We start from the raw sequence: 17,901 nt of genomic DNA on the forward strand, positions 1-17,901 counted from the left end.
ACTCTGACAGTAGACTCTGAAAGTAGCACTTGTGCTTTCCGACAAGGATGTTGATGATTATGGATGAGATGTGGTTGTGGATGATGGTTACTATTTCTAGATGTTTTTTTAGCATTTAGGAGCTTTTTAGCTTAAGTGTTCAATTCACTCTTCACTATGGAAAGATCTATTCAAGAATGCGTTTTGCAGTGATATGGCCAATATTCTTAGAAGAAAGATGGATGTTCCTTGTCGACGCAGGTTGCCTTCCAAAGGAACAGTGACATAAGCGCTCGCGTTGCAAACAAAAGCGACGAAGGCAACATGCTCAACTCGAACTGGCCTCAGCGTTGCGGACGCTGGATCTGTTGCTTTGCGCAGTCTTAGGCACACCTTTCCTCTCGGTGCACTTGTTATCCATGCGTCTTGCTTTTATATTTCACGACCTCTTTGGATCATTGAGAGAGAATAACAGGATATGAAAAATTTCATACGATACTTTGACATACTACTTGTAGAATCTCCACCTTTGCGATTGAAACGGTACCAATACCAGTGCTACCACATCCATTTTCCAAAAGTCACGTCCCAAATATTGAAACTTACGATGTGCCAGCCATACATCCGTTTCAACATCCCGAAAAAAAACGAAACACATAAGAAATATCATATATGGATGGAACCAAGTTATCAAACACCCTACAACACAATTGTGGCGGCGGTGATGAACATATCGACCTCAAAAATGCTTGTCGGCGGTACAACCCTGACCGTCGGCCATTTTGCCTCTGAACGAAACGGATCGTCGCTGACAAGTGGGCAGTGTTTCAGACGCTTCTCCTACAATGACGCCTACAACCAAGACATAACGATAGCTTTGGAAATAGAAGGATTGGATTAACAATTCTGATTATGATTGTGTCTGATACAGAAGCTACTAGCGAACTGCTAGTCGTGATGACTCGCAAGGAGAAACGACTGCGTCTGAAGTATGGTAAAAGAAAAAAGAAAAACAAAAAGGGGTATCCATAAAATCATGTCACAATCGATGGCGTTCGTCCGTGTGAGCACCCCGCTCAGCTTCCAGCTCCATTCTCCAGAAATCTCCCATGTCGATCCACTCAAGATCTCTCCGAGACATTCCTCAGAGGTCTCCGATCTGGATTGAGTGATTGGCGTGAAGGTGTAGTGAGCACTTGCTCCCACGCTGCATCTCCATTCTACATGTTTTCAACAACGCGGCTGTTGATTGCATTTTGGAAGCCCTCAGTGCCGGCACCAAAGTCGTTGACATGCTGTCCGACTTGTTGGTATGATGAAGGTCCCTCGCCAACGGTATCGGCCATCTGCATCTGCTGCTGGACGGTCTGGTTGGGAGCAGGTAAGAAGATGACCTTGCTGTTTGCCGACTTGGCCATCGCTTGCATGGCTTCAAGGTATCTGATTTGCATGGCTGGTGCAGATGATAAGATATCGGCAGCCTGGCGCATGAGCTTGGCGGACTCGACTTCGGCTCTAGCGGCGATGACCTTGGCCTCACCGGTACGCTTGCTCTGGGCGGCCATGGAGAGCGATTCCTGCAGCTCTTGACTGAAGATGATGTCCTTGATGAGCATAGACTCGACCTCAACACCCCAGCCGGAGGCAGTGTCCTCGATGATCTCACTGATGCTCTGGGCGATTTCCTCACGGCGCTCAATCACATCCTGCAAGACGCGAGCGCCGATAACGTGGCGGAGTGTAGTCTGAGTACGCTCGATCAGAGCCTGACGAATGTTGGCGATGCCGAAAGCAGCCTTGTGAGGCGAGGTAACGCGGTAGTAGAGAACGGAGGTAAGGTGAAGGTTGACATTGTCCTTGGTCATACAGATTTGCTGAGGAACCTCTGCGCGCGTGTCAGTATATGCTCGAAGGGTTTGCAGTGAAATCAGTGGCATGACTTACCAACAATCTGGATCTTGACATCGATTTGAATCAACGACTCAGATAGAGGATTGATCTTGACAAGACCAGGGTCGACGGCACGAGAGAAACGACCGAACTTGGTGACCAAACCAACGTTACCCTGGTTGACAGGCTTGTATGGGTTGGGGCAAACGATGCAGCAAGGAATAGCTCCAAGGTTACCAATGACGGAACCAAGAGCATTGATCATGCCACCATACCAGCCGTGCTGAGAAGCATCTTCGGTGTCAGGCTTGATGACGGAGGCGTAAGAAGGCTGAAGATCCTCGCGGCGAGGAGGCTGGACCTTGACCAGTGGGTCGTGATCGCTGTTGCTTCCACGGATGGGCGACTTGCCCAGGTCAGAGTTCTCGTGGCGAACTTGCTCGTCGTTGTTCATTGTGAAGATGGTGATTTAATGATTGGTTGTTGGTCAGTGGCGGACAGGCAAATTAATGAATTGAATTATTGCTGTCTTGGGTGGAATGTGATGGTCGACTGAGTGACAAGCTCGAAGCTGTAGATAGATGATTTGAATGATGAAGCTACCACAGATTGTGCGACCCAAGCTCGTCTTATATGTGTGTCACATCATGTCTGTTGCCTCACAAGGCAGGCAGGCACACCAGCAACAATCGTCTCAAGCCACGCCACCTTTGGTCCCTTGGTGATGATCTTAGACAGCTCGTGAACCAAACAAACTGCCTCGAAGGAGCAGCTCCCCGCAAACACTATGCACAGCCTGGGTCTAGTCATTACTACTTTGAGTCTAGTTTCGGGCTATGTCGTATGCCGAGATTGCCGAGTACTATCCAACCGAGACGTTCGCATCTCGAGAATGTTGCCCATCTTCATCCTTTCACCAATGGGTTCTAAATAACGCAAAGCTTTCTTAGGGCCAAAGTAGGCGCAGTCATATTGAAGGATTGTTCCATGACCATTGATCTCGTTTGGCTAAACTGGTGGAAGCACACCTTACATCCATTCGAAACTCGACTTTCTGTTCGTACGAAAGAAGAGCTGTCTTTGACAAGAAATCCACCGGCAAAATCGGGCCATCTCGGCGTACCACCAAGACTCTTGACTCTTACATTACTGCATCGCGGTCTGAGCACACGAATCCTACAACGAATTTGGCTCTGTACTCTTTGATCACTTGACAAGTGTATGCACTGCCATGTCACACGCTTCTTCCATTTTGTCTTCTTTGCACAGAAGCCTTGGCAATGGTGCGATAGAAGGATCATTGTTCTGTGCCGGTTATCCTTTAAGCGACTTGGTTACTTCCTGTTCGAGAATCATGGACGTTGATGTCATTTTGGTAAAGATGTGCTATCTGATGTGCGTGTTGCTATGTTTGGGCGCAGCTTTTACTTCCTCTTGTTGCGGAGAAGCTTGATCCTCAGGATCAGGCGCCCAGCATCCATGACTCAAACCCAATTAGGCTCGTCAATTATTTCCGTGGACGGTCGATCATCCTACCACCAACAAGCACGACTAAGCCTCCATACCGGTCGCTCAAATGTCAATGCGTGCCTTCTTCTTTGGTCCTTCTCCCGTCTGAGCCTCCGCCCTTGCTGCTCGTGACTCTAAGCCTCGGACACGATTAACAGCTGCGCCTAGCTCAAAGCGACGGACTGCGACAAGATCTCCTCCAGGCAGTCTCGCTGGAATGGCCTTCTCTAAGGCAACCTCAGCCTCGATGCCTGCCAAGGCCGATGCTAGATAGACACTGCCACCATGTTAGCTAACTCCTTTGCCCATAATGTGCTCATCTACTCACCCTTCAGAATCCTCCGCAGCAGCAATTGTACGTATCAAGTGAGCGATCATTCGTGTCTGACCCAAATCTACTATTTGCTCGACGCCTGATACGTCAATACCTGCTTCGCTCTGTGACGGGTCTTGCATCACTCGATCAGCATAGATATGAATGAAGTCTTTTCTCTTGGCATATGGAGTCTTGTCGTGGAGAATTGCTGCCGGGAAGCCGACAACCTTATCGGATAGCTTTCCATACTTTTTGTTTTGCATAACCTGTCGTGGGACTTGTTTGATTAGATCTCGCGCTTCCTCAGTGAGCATGCGAGGGGCATAAGAGTTCATTCCAATGACATTGTCTGCGACATCGAGCCAGTCACCAAGTCCTCCGACTACAATGATCGTGCTGACACCGTGTTGATCGTACAGAGCGCGCACCTTTGACACAAGAGGCGTAATTGGCTCATTCTTGACGAGCATTTGCATACGCTCATCTCTGACAAGGAGATTGGTAGCAGACGTATCTTCATCGACCATAATGACTTGTGCTCCCAGTTCGAGAGCTTCTGAGATGTTGGCTGCCATTGAAGTTGAGCCGCTGGCATCATCGCTTGTGAATGCATCCGTGTCTCTCTTTCCTGGAAGATTCTTGATGAAGGCACTGATGTTAGTTCCAGTGACACTGCGACCGTCTTCGGCACGGACTTTGACTGCGGCAAGATTGGTGACCACTAACTCGCGACCATCGCCAGGGACATAATTGTAGACACCAAACTGGATGGCCTCCAAGAGGGTGGACTTGCCATGGTAGCCGCCGCCCGTGAGCAGAGTCACCCCTTTCGGAATGCCCATTCCATGTACCTTGCTGCCATGCTTACGTTTCAGGGAGACTTCCAGTCCAGGCGGCGATTCAAACGGCACGACGTGCTTACCGATCATACCACGGCTGGAAGCCCCACTGGCTCTTGGGAGTATCGAACCGTTTCCGACAAATGCGACCAAGCCCTTAGCTTCCAGTTGAGATCGCATGTACGCTTGGTCCTCAACGGAATGAATGTGAGTTTTAAGCTCATCAGCCACATGAGATGTGTAAAGCATGACTTTCTTGACAAGCTCCGGAAGATTGACACAAAGAATTGCTTTGGCTTCCCTACCCAGGATGGTACGGCCACGAGCAGGCAAGGATACTGTAAAGCGCATCTCAAGACTTTTGTCTTCGCCAGGCACTATGAGAGCACTGGTACGAGGCAAAACTTCCTGGGCCGGAGTGTTGATGGCGAAAGCTCCACCTTTGGGGCCGGACCAGCCTGAGTTTCCAGAACCTGCGGACTGGTCCATATGTTTCTTGCGGATGAAAGCAGCAGCATTCCTGGAGAGGTAATCGGCCAAAGCAATCTGACGGATATCGGTGGCCGCATACTCGTCCGGAAAGCCAGTGGTTTTCTGAACCTGATTAGACCATGATGATTTCTTGAGTAGCGGCTTGTTTGAGACCACAGCCAAGCATCGAGTGATAGCCAGAACTTACCCAATCCATAGACACACTGATCCTTGAAGGCGACGCATATGCATCTGCTTGTACGTGATTTATTGATAGCGTAAAATCCGGCGAGTTGTGTCGGAAACGGGCATTCTGCAGACGTTTGTACGAACCTGAGCCAAAATGAGAGAAAACGCAGACTGAAAAAAGAGTCTAGACGACCGACCGTATTGCTGTCCGTCAATGGAGTCTAAGGTGCGCGACAATTGTGCCAAGGTAGATGTACTTGTAGAGCTGGACTGGTGGGAAAGCGGCTGGCGAGATTCATCTCCAGCGTCATGACCTCCACGACCTCCTCTGCCAGCATACTTGGCCTTGAAATAAGCACCTCTTCCTCTTCCTGGAGCACAGACGTGTCAGTGAATGCTGTTGGAGCAAGACTGACTGACTTGTGCAATGATTTTGATAGGCGAGCTGTTGGAGCCTGGACCCTTGTGGGAACCCTGCCACAGAATCTAAAGTGTGGTGGACTGTATTGCGCAACACGGACGCGATCGTGCATGAGAGGGGATGTACATTACCGGACATGATGCAGCGAATCAGCTGGTGTGATGACAGTCTTATCAGTAGTCTTGTAAAGGAAGTGGTCAGATGAGAAAGCAAAAAACGCGGCAGCAGCGGTGGGTTGGGAAGAGGTCGCGGCTGCCCCACAAATCAAGGTGAGCGATTCCCCTGGTTCGTCTGGATTTTGAGGCTTTGTCGATTCGATTTTGCATAGCGCCACGGGCCCCAAAGTGCTTGTTGACATCTGCTAGTGGATCATAATTATCGTTTAGTACGAATTCCGGATACAGTACCGAGGGTCATCATGTCGTTATCCACCTTGGATACCGCCTCGTTTGGCCAATCCTTCTCTCCATACACCAACAACCAGTCTCTTCCTCTACAGCAGCCACCCTTTCCCGTCCAGGCCCAGCCGGCGTCTAGCTTTGCCCATAATGTCCCGCAGCAGCAGCAATATCAGCAGCTGTCTGGTGGTAAGTCGCTGGAAAGACGGCAGTGTGGTTGCGCATGTGCTGACATGGTTGGCTTCGATCAGCCTACGCGGCGCCATATTCACAGGCCATGTCGCCTCCAGCCGTAATGCCTATGGCAGCCTCTCCTTCGAACCGTGTTCCACCATATGCTGCTTCTGCAGTCACACAGGCCTCGCCTCAGCAATCACCCATGGCTGCCCCGCAATCACGACCAATCCACTCTCCATCTGCCGGCGCATCTCCCGTGAATACTTTGCAAGAGAAGGAAAGGATATCACTGCTACTGGAGATCAATCTTGAACTTCTACAGGAAATGCACAGGTTGCAGGCGCAGGGCAAGGGCGGCGCGACCAGCCCACAGGCAGCAGCTCATCTTAAGAAAGAGGGCCTGCCCGATGCCCTCGCGTCCGAGGAGTACACCCAGTAAGTGTCGCAGTATTCCGCCGCCGACTCTCAGTATTCATGTTCGTGACTTGCAGGATCAATCTCAGACTACATTCAAACTTGGGCTATGTTTGCAGTCATACCGACAACCAATCCAAACCTGGAGCCATGCCAAATGTCACTGCACCTCCCAATATGCCCCAGCTGGAATCTAAATACAGCAAATTGAGGGCTTTGTTTGGTAGGGACGGCCAGCGACGGTCAATGTCAAATGGTGTAATCAATGCACAAACACCTGTCCAGGGCTTTACTAATTGATGAGCCGTAATGAACTGTACGATATTTCACTTCAGCAAAAAAGACAATCATCGAGACGTTGGGACATGTCGATTTTATACACTTGATGATGGTCTTGGTTGCAGGGTTCTTGTGGCGTCCGGATATTGTTTTTATGGTTGCGGCAGTTTTCGAGACATGTACCTATATGATAATCTGATATCTCGCACTCAGTTGCAGTTGAGCGGAGTATAGTACTGCCGTGCTATGCTTGACGATCAACGACGTTGTCGGTTAAATAATGAAACGAATGAGGACACAGATGGAGCGACGTTTGGCAAGTTTGCTTTTTGACCAACGGTGCGTATAATAGTTTCCTTGTTCATTTCAAAAGGACAGTCTTGAGGGCGGGTTGCTGTGGGAAATTTAAAGGCTCAAAAGATGTGGGTATTCGCGGATAAGCACTTTGCAGGTCAAGACCGAGACGGCCTAACGTGCAGTGCAGGAAGTGTTCATTCCAACGACGTCCATGAGACCGTTGGACGAGAAATCCACGAGCCAGACTACAGGGTCAGTCTATAACGTGCCTAGTTTGTAGACAGAAGGTGGATGCGGCGCAACAGCAAAGAGGGCGGGGAAGACTATGTTCTTCTGCTGTTGCTGGTATTGGCTGCCCGATGCTGGAGCAGTTGCAGTATAGACAAAGTCTTTGGTTACGAGATTTTGTGATGAGTGATCAAACGTCTAGGTGAATGTCGAGGACTCGGTCGTGCACGGGTCTGACGGGAATTCCTTTTCGAGCCGAGCCTTTGGCTGGAACTTGGGATCGCCCCGCCCTTAGCGACGCCAAAAGCGATGGAGCAGTTGCGCCAGCATCAAGCCTTCGTTGTTAGCAGCCGTCGAGACATCCCCATCGTCGACCATGCCCGCACAGCACGCCGCGTCCAACAATCCTTCTCACTCCTAGTCTCATTTGCACACACCCTCGACGTTCTTCCCAAAAAAACACCGCCGTACTCGGCCATGTCCCCCGTGACGCAATTGACACCTTGCCCATGCCAAAGACCTGTCCACCACCTGTGAAAGCGACTCTGTCCATCCCGGTCCATCGTCGCCGCATCAAGCTAACTCCATTCCCGACACTCCCGACCATTTGTCAAATTCACGCTCGTCCGATTGAAATTCTGGACCAGCAGTAGCTCAACACACCAACGAGGCAGAGTGTCTGGCCGTCGAGTCCGAGTCCGACTTGGAGGACAGGACCGGCCAAACGATATCCAGTGTCGGCTGATGGCATGAAGCCCTGCGCGAACAAGACTTCTCTCTTTAGTACCGTGCCGCGAAACGAGTCCTGACCTGTAGCAAGCGACAGTAACAATGGTCGAAACCACTCCCAAAAAGTCAAAGCCCGAGCGACTGGCTCGGTATGTCGATCCGCCTGCTTCAGCCTGAAGCCCACGAGCTGACGCTTTCCTTGACAGAGAACCCGATGTAGACGTATCGCCTAGCACTGTCGTGAATTCCACATACAATCGCGGCCCTCCACTAGCATGGGACACGCCCGACTTTGGTGACCATCGCAAGGAATTGTCCTGTCTCGATTCCAGCGGCACTGTACCCTCCATCTCACGACAGCAACCAAATGACTTCACACCACCGCCCTATGGCCGTCACAACCGTCCATCGCAACTCTCGTCAAATCTTTTCAACCATTCTTTTTACAATTCATCAAGCGATGACATTGCTCAGATGTCGCCGGGCTTCATACCACAGAATGGCAACAACCTATCGCTCGAATGGCACGGTGAAGACAGAAGGCCCTCCGTGGCTAGTACGACGACAATGTCCTCGACTGGCTCATCGAAACGAAGTATCACGGGCAAGTTCCACAAGAAGTTGCAAGGCTTCTTCGGCGATGAATTCGACCCAAATGCGCCGCCGCCCAAAGATGCGCCCGATCAGTCAGATAAAAGAGGTCGCAATCCATCCAATGCCACACAAGTCACTGCAACCACTCGTCCTGGCAGTCCTTCGGCATCGCGTCCACGTACTCCAAACACCAGTAGTGAAGTGACCCCATGGGACTTTGAACCTGCTCCAGCAAACGTAAGTCGTCTTGTTGTGCTGTCATAAATAATTTACTGATGTCAAATTCGACAGTTTCACACGCAGCCTACGCAACAATCCACCGCTCCTTCCATACAGCAACAGCAGCAGTCGCGGAAAGACAAGGGCTCTGTCTCGGGCCGTCACCATCGCCTTCACCTCCCTGGCCACAGACACAAGTCCAGTCTCGACGACATCGACGATAATGCTTCCGTCATGAGTAGCCGTGCTGGCACTATCCGCAAGGATTCGACACTCCCCACAAACCTCAATGGCGCACGCCCGCGCGCGACGAGCCCCTCGCCTAGTATGAAAAGTATGATGAGCGCTCAACAAAGCCAGGCTAGTGATGCCCAAGGTCAACGTTCGCCTGGAGCATACAGCGCCAAACGCTCTTTATTCGACCGAGTTACTGGCCGCAAGAAGCATGACAAGACCGCAGAATCTACCTTGAAGAGTTTACCTGCATCGACTGGCTCGCTCTCTCAGACTCCAGCTGCCCCAGTGGGAAAGAAAAAGGGCCCTCTGGGGCCGGATGGCAAGCCAATGGCATTGGGTCTGACCAAGAAAGAGCACACGAGAATTCCTTTCAAAGGACCGAGGCGCGCAGAGCCAAGTGCTGAGTTCAATAAGAAGGATCCCAATGCTCCGAGACCCGAAGCCATTCGCAATGCGTCCGCTTTGTGGCATCTCGATACTGATATGAGCCAGATGGAAGGCATTGTCAATCGTAGTCAGCCAATGACGCCCCCCGTTACTAGCGAGATATTCACTGGCTTTCCTGGAATGGAACCTTCGAAGCTCGCCGAGGACGACAATGGAACCTGGGAGGTGCCTGACAGCTGGGCAGTCAAAAGAGTACCCGATCAGAATGTTGCTGCTCTTCGCGAAGTCGACGACGAGGGTCAGGTTCCCCGAGATGAGGATCCGGGCTCTATGTACTTCATGCGGATATTCAGAGCAGACAGTACGTTTGCAGTTATTTCGGCTGGCCTGAACACAACTGCGAGCGAGCTTATCCAAATGATGGCTAAGAAGACATTCTTGCAAGACGAGCTCGACACGTATCAGATTGTTATGCGAAAGACTGGCTCGAGTCGTATCCTAGCTGGTGGTGAGCGGCCGTTGGCGATACAGAAGCACATGCTGGAAATGGCTGGCTACAACGACAAGGACAAACCAGAAGACTTGGGTCGTGAAGACCATGGCTATCTGGTGCGCTTCACATTCTTGCCTGGAAAGCTAAGCGGATATTCGAGCTTGGATCGCGATCCTGGATTCAAGGGTATGCAAAAGTTCAACCACATCGATCTTGCAGGGCGCGATCTGGTTACCATCCCCATCACCCTGTACCAAAAGGCCACAGAGATCATCACATTGAATTTATCCAGGAACCTGTCTCTTGACATTCCCAAGGATTTCATTCAAAGCTGCACCAACCTTCGCGAGATCAAATATACCAGCAATGAAGCATGGAAATTACCTGCAAGTATCTGTCTGGCATCGAGACTGACTATGCTCGATGTCTCGAACAACAGACTTGAGCAGATGCAGCACGCAGATCTACACAAATTGCACAATCTTGTCAGTCTTAAACTCTCCAACAACAAGCTGACTAGCCTTCCTGCCTACTTTGGCTGCTATCAAGCCCTTCGCAGCCTGAACTTGGCGTCCAACAACCTCGACACTTTTCCTGACTTCCTCTGTGAGCTCAGAACTGTCGTCGATCTGGACATCAGTTTCAATGGCATTTCGGCGTTGCCGAAAATCGGTAAGCTTATCAATCTGGAACGCTTGTTCGCTACAAACAACAAGCTGTCTGGTGCATTCCCCGAGACCTTCAAACAACTTGTCAAACTTACGCAGATTGACATTCGTTTCAACGCGCTTGACAATATTGATGTCATGGCCGAACTGCCTCAATTGGAGCACCTTCTGGTTGGGCACAATTCGATTGCTGCATACGAAGCTTCGTTCCACCGTATCAAGGTTCTTTCTATGGACCACAACCCCGTCACCCGCTTCGGCCTCACTAATCCTGTTCCCACCCTCTCGGTGCTAAACCTTGCTTCGGCCAAACTAACACAGCTGCCCGATGATCTGTTCGCGAAGATATCGAACATCTCAAAGCTGGTGCTGGACAAAAATCACTTTACAGCTCTGTCGCCTCTGATTGGTAAACTGACGAGATTGGAACATCTCAGTGTGGCCAAGAACATGCTGAACAGCTTACCGTCAGATATTGGCAGACTTCAGGACTTGAGATATCTGGATATTCGAGAGAACAACCTTAGCAGACTGCCACAAGAGATTTGGTACGCTCGTAGGTTAGAGTCGCTCAACATTGCCTCCAATGTTCTGAACGAGTTCCCCAAGCCGGGTGCACCACCGCCGTCTCTACCATCTGAGGCACCAACCCCTGTCACGACAACTGGCGGACCGCAGACTCCTGATTTCGATGAGCTTGGCAAACTTGAAGCGTTCCAGCTGAGGAGACCTAGCCAAGTCAGTCACGGCATGATACCAGGCGGATCACCAGCTGGGCGCAAAGCCTCAATTGCCTCGACCTATGGACCCCAGTCAAGAAATCCGTCGTTGGCGCCCAGAGGATCAACAGAGTCTGGACTTAGCAGTGCTGCTGCTACACCTGGACCTCGCAAGGACTCGACCATGTCTAACAGGCTTGCATCAACGTTTTCTTCTACTTTACGCCACCTGATTCTGGCGGACAACCGCCTTTCCGACGATGTTTTTGATGAACTTGTCCTTCTCCCAGAACTACGGATTCTCAACCTTTCGTACAACGAGCTTTATGATATTCCACCAAGAACCATCCGGAGATGGCCAAATTTGACCGAACTTTATCTGTCAGGCAACGACTTGTCTGCACTACCAGCAGAAGACTTTGAAGAGGGTTCTGGTCTACGAGTGCTGCACTTGAACAGCAACAGGTTCAACGTCCTGCCCGCAGAGCTTGGCAAGATCCAGAAACTTCAGACTCTAGATGTTGGCAGCAATGCACTGAAATACAACGTGTCCAACTGGCCATATGATTGGAACTGGAACTGGAATCACCAATTGAGGTATCTCAACATGTCTGGCAATAAACGTCTTGAGATTAAGCCCAACGTCAATGTGGTACCTGGACGCGAGACGCGAGACCTAACGGACTTCTCTACTCTGCAACATCTGAGGATTCTTGGTCTTATGGATGTCACGCTTACCATTCCTTCGGTGCCCGACCAAGGCCCCGACAGACGTGTGCGTACTGCAGGATCGATAATCGGCACACACATTCCCTATGGAATGGCTGATACGCTTGGACGTCATGAGCACTTATCGACATTGGATATGGTCATCCCTAGTTTTGGAGGTCATGAAGATCGTTTACTCTTTGGTATGTTTGACGGACACACTTTGACCACTGGAGGTAGCAAGGTGGCCAAGTTCCTCTACGAAAAGTTCAGACATCACTTTGCAGACGAGCTCGCAAAGCTTCAAGAAGACAGCGACGACTCACCATTAGACGCGCTAAGAAGGGCATATCTTTCGCTCAACAAGGAATTCGCGACAGCAGCTACCCAAGCCATTGAAGCTCGCGCCCATCCAAGTGCTGCACTAGTCCATAGAGGAAGCGTCACAGGTCTGGAGCTGGGCGAAGATGACATGACCTCCGGCGCAGTGGCTACAATCATGTATCTCCAAGGCATGGAGTTGTATGTGTCTAATGTTGGAGACGCTCAAGCTCTGTTGATTGACTCAGAGGGCGGTCACCGAATCATCACTCGAAAACACGCACCCGCAGAAGCAGACGAGCGCATTCGCATCCGAGAGGCCGGTGGCTATGTCTCACGTCAAGGAAAGCTTAACGACGCTCTTGAAGTTTCTAGAGCATTTGGCTTTGTGCCACATCTGCCGGGTGTTATCGCATGCCCTCACACGGCTCGCATATCGCTAAAGGAGTCTGACGAGATCATTGTTATTGCTTCTCGTGAGCTCTGGGACTACCTGACCATGGACTTTGCAGTAGATGTTGCTCGCTCAGAACGTGGTGACCTGATGCGTGCTTCGCAAAAGCTTCGTGATCTGGCCATTGCATTTGGTGCTACAGGTAAAATCATGGTCATGATGATTGGTGTGAGTGATTTGCGCAAGAGGGAACGGGCTCGCTTCAGAACTCACAGCATGAGTATGGGTCCAAGTGGCGCACCCGATGAGCTTCTGACTATCTCGAGACGCCCCAAGCGTGGCAGAGACAATGTTGGAGATTCCAAGCTGGCACGTCTGGACCAAGAGATTGATCCTCCCCAAGGCGAAGTTACCTTGGTCTTTACCGATATCAAGAACAGCACAATGCTATGGGAATCTTACCCCATTGCCATGAGAAGTGCGATAAAATTGCACAACGAGCTCATGAGAAGGCATTTGCGCATTATCGGTGGTTACGAGGTCAAAACTGAAGGTGATGCGTTTATGGTAGCTTTCCAGACCGTCACCAGTGCACTCTTGTGGACGTTCACCATTCAGAGTCAACTGCTCGAGGTCCCTTGGCCGCAAGAGATTCTCAACAGTATTCATGGTCAAGAAGTCCTCGATGCTGACGGCAACCGTATCTTCCGTGGTCTCTCGGTCCGTATGGGTATTCACTTTGGTCGCCCTGTGTGTGAACAAGATCCTGTCACTGGCCGTATGGATTACTTCGGACCCATGGTCAACAGATCTGCCCGTATCCAATCCGTCGCTGATGGCGGTCAGATTACCGTCTCATCAGATTTCATCGCGGAGATTCAACGTCTGCTCGAGACACATATCGAGACCGACAGAAATGGCTCTACAGGCTCCGATGATGCCATGGGCGATGAGATGATTGGGAATGCTATTCGTCGCGAATTGCGATCACTCAGCAGTCAAGGATTCGAGGTCAAGGATCTCGGTCAGCGCAACCTCAAGGGTTTGGAAAACCCTGAATACATCTACCTCATGTACCCTCACTCGCTTGCAGCACGCTTGGTAGTCCAACAGCAGCAACAAGCACAGGCTGAACAAGTCAAGGCAGCCGCTGCTGCCTTACCTACCGAACGCAATGTTGGCATTGAGGCAGTGACTGGCATGGCTGCAGTCAAGAGCGCCGACAGCCAACTCAGCATTGACACCGAACACGTTTGGGACTTGTGGAGCGTGTCTCTACGTCTAGAGATGTTGTGCAGCAGTCTCGAAAACACTGGATTGACAGCACTGAAAGCACCCGAAACGGCACTTCTTGAACGCATGAAAGAGCGTGGTGGAGAAATGACTGATCGCTTCGTCATCAACTTTATCGAGCATCAGATCAGTAGAATCGAGGTAAGTTTGAATACCGAAAACACACCAATTGGAAGAAATAATACTAACTTCTCGGTTTCTGCAGACTTGTGTCACTACATTGGCGCTTAGAAACATGGTCCAACCATTCAGACCTGGCATGTTATCCAACTCTAGACCCATGGCTGAGATTCTGGGAGACGTTACTGCTGCCATGGCAGAACTCAAACGACTAAAAGGCGAAGTCGACATGAACGATGCCTAAGAACAAAAATTGACGCATACGACGAGGCAAGAAAGGAAGAAAGAGAGAGAAGGAGGAATAAAAGTTGGAGCACATCAAAAGCCCACACAGAAACACCCCAGCCAGCATTTTCTTTGTCTTTTTGTTTTAGTATTCAGGGGGGGTTTTGGAGGAGTGGTTCCATTGCTTTGTTTGGGATTGTTGTTGTATGGGAGAATCATTGGTGTCGTTGTTGTTGTTGCATTTTGGTGTGTAGGGTTAACTTCGTCTTTTCGTCTCTCAGGGGTGGTGGATTGTGTTGTTTTCTTTCGCGGCTTTTGCTTACTTCCTGGATTATCTGTCGTACTACTACTTTTCTCTCTGTCTTGCTCGTGCCCTTGTTTAGCTTCCAATGATCATGAAAATACTTGGAGACTCGTGCTAACGTGTAGAATGTGAAAGGTATGGTTTGATTCTACATGACCAAAAGTACTATTCTTTAAAACGCCTATACATATGTATCCAAAACTCCCTTGATCCTTTTGTCGACAATAACACCATGATGCCACCGTTCTAATGCAAACAAAGATCCTCAAACAGAACTTACAGCGAAAGTCTTGATTTAGTCCTCAAGACCGATCCAGCCATCCTCACCGTCCTCATCCTCATCATCATCAGCCATCTCAACCTCCTGGACCGGGCCGTCCTCAACACTCTGCAGCAGCTTTAGTCCATTCTGCTGCTTACGCACAGGCTGAGCGAGCAAGTATTCCACCATAAACTCGTTGTTCTCGACTACAGAGAAGATCTCCTTTTGTATGCGAGAAACAGCGCGTTGAACAAGACGAGTAACTTCTGCATATTCGCCTTGGTTCTTCTTGAGGATTGCACCGTGGGATTTGAGCAGTGCTTGCAGCCAGAGGAGGTTGAGTTCTAGAAGAGGGGAAGCATCGCTTTGAACGGCGATATGGCGGAGGAGACGGGGGAGATAGACGATAGGGAGATCGGAGACGACGAGAGGGATATCTGCGGCAGGGACGGAGCGTTGAATGCGTGTAACGAGTTTAGGATTGTTGAGGCGGAAGGCCATGACGAGGGCTTTGAGGTATTGCTTCTTTGCAAGGGTCTTGAGGGTGGATTGGGGTGTAATGTCGATGTCGAGGTCAAAGGGGTCAAAGGCGATTGTTGTGTCGAGAGAGTAGACGAGCAGACCCTCAGTACTGGCAGCGCAGAAGGAGCGACCGGTGGGTGCGAAGTTCACACCTGGAACGCGGACTTCAGGACCAATGCGGCGGGAGGCAGCATCGCCACGTTTGGCACCGGGAAGGGAATTGTCCATGCGGTCTTCGAGATCTGATGCTTCGCCTGTTGTGTCGATCATGCCTGCCGGACCACCCTCTGTCAAGTTTTTCGAGTTGAGGAACTCTTGCGTACCCTCGAGAGAAAGGTTGACGCTGACAGTATACTTGTGAAGCAAGACACCTGACATGACATCGTAAAGGCAGATATACTTGCTGTTGCCTGATGCGACAACCACACTACCATCTGCCGAGTAGCTGATGCTGTTGAAAGACTTGGTGCCTGAGGCATTAGCAGCAGTCTGACGGTCTGTGAGTTTACGGCCACCAGAAACATCACGACGACCATCGAATCCAGCTTCTTGTGTTCCTTCTGACAAAGACCAGAACGTTAACTGGCCATCTAACGTGCTGACTGCGATTTGTTTCGAGTCCGGTCGTACTGTGACGCAGAGAACATCTGCTTGTAGTTGAAGAGGCTCGCTAGTCTGAGTGCGTGCGAAGATCGACCAAATGCGAACTGTATGATCCCAAGAGCCTGAAACCAGTGCACCGCCATTAGGAGCGAAAGCCAATGTCGAAACAGGGCCTTCGTGGCCGGACAGCTTGTCGAGCAGTTGACCAGTCTGGACGGACCAGATGTGAATGTCGAAACTGTCAAGGGAACCAGCAGCCACAACTTCGCCTGATGGGTCGACTGCGATGGAAGAGAAGGAGAGACGTTCAGGAGCAGTAAAGGTTCGGAAATTTCGGTATCTTACCAGATCCCATGCGCGGATTGAGCCATCCAGAGAAGCTGTGAACAGAACATTTCCTCGTTTCGCGAATTCGCACGCTGTGACTCCTGATGTGTGTTCGGTGAATGTGACAATACAGAATCCCGAAGCAACGTCCCAGACCTTGATCTTGCCGTCGTCCGCACATGTGATGATGCGATCTCCAGATGGTGAATATGTAAGACTGTTCATAGAATCGAAATGTCCTTGTTGCTTCAGAATGTATGATTCTGACTGCCATTCCCACACCAAGAGCTGACCCAGCTGAGAAGCACCAAAGGCAAGCCATTCACCAGTCTTGTTGATCGTCACGAAATCCACATCGTTCTGTGAAATACTGAGATTGTGAATCTGGTTGAAGTCAGGAAGTTCGTAAAGGCCAAAGGTACCGTTCGAGAAACCAGCAACTAAGAGATTTGATTCCGGATGGAAAGAGGCGCATGTCAAGGTGGCACCGGTCTGCATGAAGTAGTGTCTTTCAGCGATCCTCCAGCGGAAGTTCTCTTCGATATCCATCTCATCTTCGGGGGCGTTGCGAGGCGGTAGGTATTGCCACTGGAAGAGAGCTCCATCTTTTGAAACAGTCCAAATAGTCTCTTGATCTGCCGAGAACCATGCACCATGAACACCCTGTCTGTGGCCACCAAGAGTCGTGGGCTCGAAGCCTGCTTCGGGATCCAGACTCCAGATGCGCGCGGTCAAATCTTTGGAAGCAGTAAGGAAGAAGCGTGAGTCGCTAGACCATTCGATGCTCTGTACCGTATCAAAGTGGCCGGCATATTCTCTGTGCTTGACGAAGGGAGCGAACTCGAGGGAGCCATCCTGGGTATCTGAGGGGGTGGAAGGCGTCCTCCAAGTTTCGATCTTACGGCCAAGAGCTACAGCGAAGTGTTGACCAGAGGGCGAGAAGACGAGCGACGAGACTGAGCCCTTGAACGAGAAGTGGTAGAGGGATATGCGACGGTGGAGGTGGGTGAGAATAGCCTGTCCATCTTCGTCGACGGTGAGAAGCAGGTTTCCCTTGGGGTTCAAGGCGAGACGGGATATGTTGCGACGATGGGCGAACGGGAGGGTATGCGACTTGTTGCTAGAGTTCGGGTCAGTACATGTACTTGGATCAGAAAGTGCAAGAGAAATGCGCACTTGACTAGGTCAAAGACAGTAACGCGATTGCCAACAGGCGACAGCAGGCATGTGCCATCTGGGCTGAAGCAGAGGTTTCCTCGCCTGTACACGGTACCGAGCAGGTTGGAGAACTGTCGGCGACGTTAGTGTAAAGGCTCTCTTGTATCAGATAAGAAGGAGCGCACCTTGAAATCAGTCTTCATCTTGTCAA

At 50.5% G+C, this 17,901-nt stretch overlaps 5 protein-coding genes across 5 annotated transcripts; 2 read left to right on the top strand and 3 right to left on the bottom strand.

Annotated features, from left to right (window-relative positions):
• Positions 1-1,199: 1,199 nt before the first annotated feature.
• On the bottom strand, positions 1,200-2,323 carry M437DRAFT_67567 (uncharacterized protein; the record flags this gene model as incomplete). Its single annotated transcript, XM_041024965.1, has 2 exons — positions 1,200-1,864; positions 1,924-2,323. The coding sequence occupies 2 exons, from the start codon at positions 2,321-2,323 to the stop codon at positions 1,200-1,202; spliced, it is 1,065 nt and encodes a 354-aa protein (XP_040878215.1).
• Positions 2,324-3,441: 1,118 nt separating this feature from the next.
• M437DRAFT_86088 (uncharacterized protein) lies at positions 3,442-5,752 on the bottom strand (the record flags this gene model as incomplete). Its single annotated transcript, XM_041028395.1, has 6 exons — positions 3,442-3,655; positions 3,707-5,127; positions 5,213-5,337; positions 5,391-5,564; positions 5,610-5,679; positions 5,741-5,752. 6 exons carry the CDS (start codon positions 5,750-5,752, stop codon positions 3,442-3,444), a joined length of 2,016 nt encoding a protein of 671 aa, XP_040878216.1.
• Positions 5,753-6,032: 280 nt separating this feature from the next.
• Positions 6,033-6,903, top strand: M437DRAFT_52761 (uncharacterized protein; the record flags this gene model as incomplete). Its single annotated transcript, XM_041022410.1, has 3 exons — positions 6,033-6,201; positions 6,264-6,624; positions 6,681-6,903. 3 exons carry the CDS (start codon positions 6,033-6,035, stop codon positions 6,901-6,903), a joined length of 753 nt encoding a protein of 250 aa, XP_040878217.1.
• Positions 6,904-8,610: 1,707 nt separating this feature from the next.
• M437DRAFT_52797 (adenylate cyclase protein) lies at positions 8,611-14,533 on the top strand (the record flags this gene model as incomplete). Its single annotated transcript, XM_041022423.1, has 4 exons — positions 8,611-8,979; positions 9,076-9,283; positions 9,410-14,310; positions 14,375-14,533. 4 exons carry the CDS (start codon positions 8,611-8,613, stop codon positions 14,531-14,533), a joined length of 5,637 nt encoding a protein of 1,878 aa, XP_040878218.1.
• A 580-nt stretch (positions 14,534-15,113) lies between these two features.
• M437DRAFT_52783 (periodic tryptophan protein-like protein 2) lies at positions 15,114-17,893 on the bottom strand (the record flags this gene model as incomplete). The annotated part of the gene is made up of 3 exons (XM_041022418.1): positions 15,114-17,652; positions 17,709-17,821; positions 17,876-17,893. 3 exons carry the CDS (start codon positions 17,891-17,893, stop codon positions 15,114-15,116), a joined length of 2,670 nt encoding a protein of 889 aa, XP_040878219.1.
• Positions 17,894-17,901: the final 8 nt, after the last annotated feature.

This window comes from Aureobasidium melanogenum (assembly GCF_000721775.1).
Source record: "Aureobasidium melanogenum CBS 110374 unplaced genomic scaffold scaffold_16, whole genome shotgun sequence".
In the NCBI taxonomy this organism is placed as follows: domain Eukaryota; kingdom Fungi; phylum Ascomycota; class Dothideomycetes; order Dothideales; family Saccotheciaceae; genus Aureobasidium; species Aureobasidium melanogenum.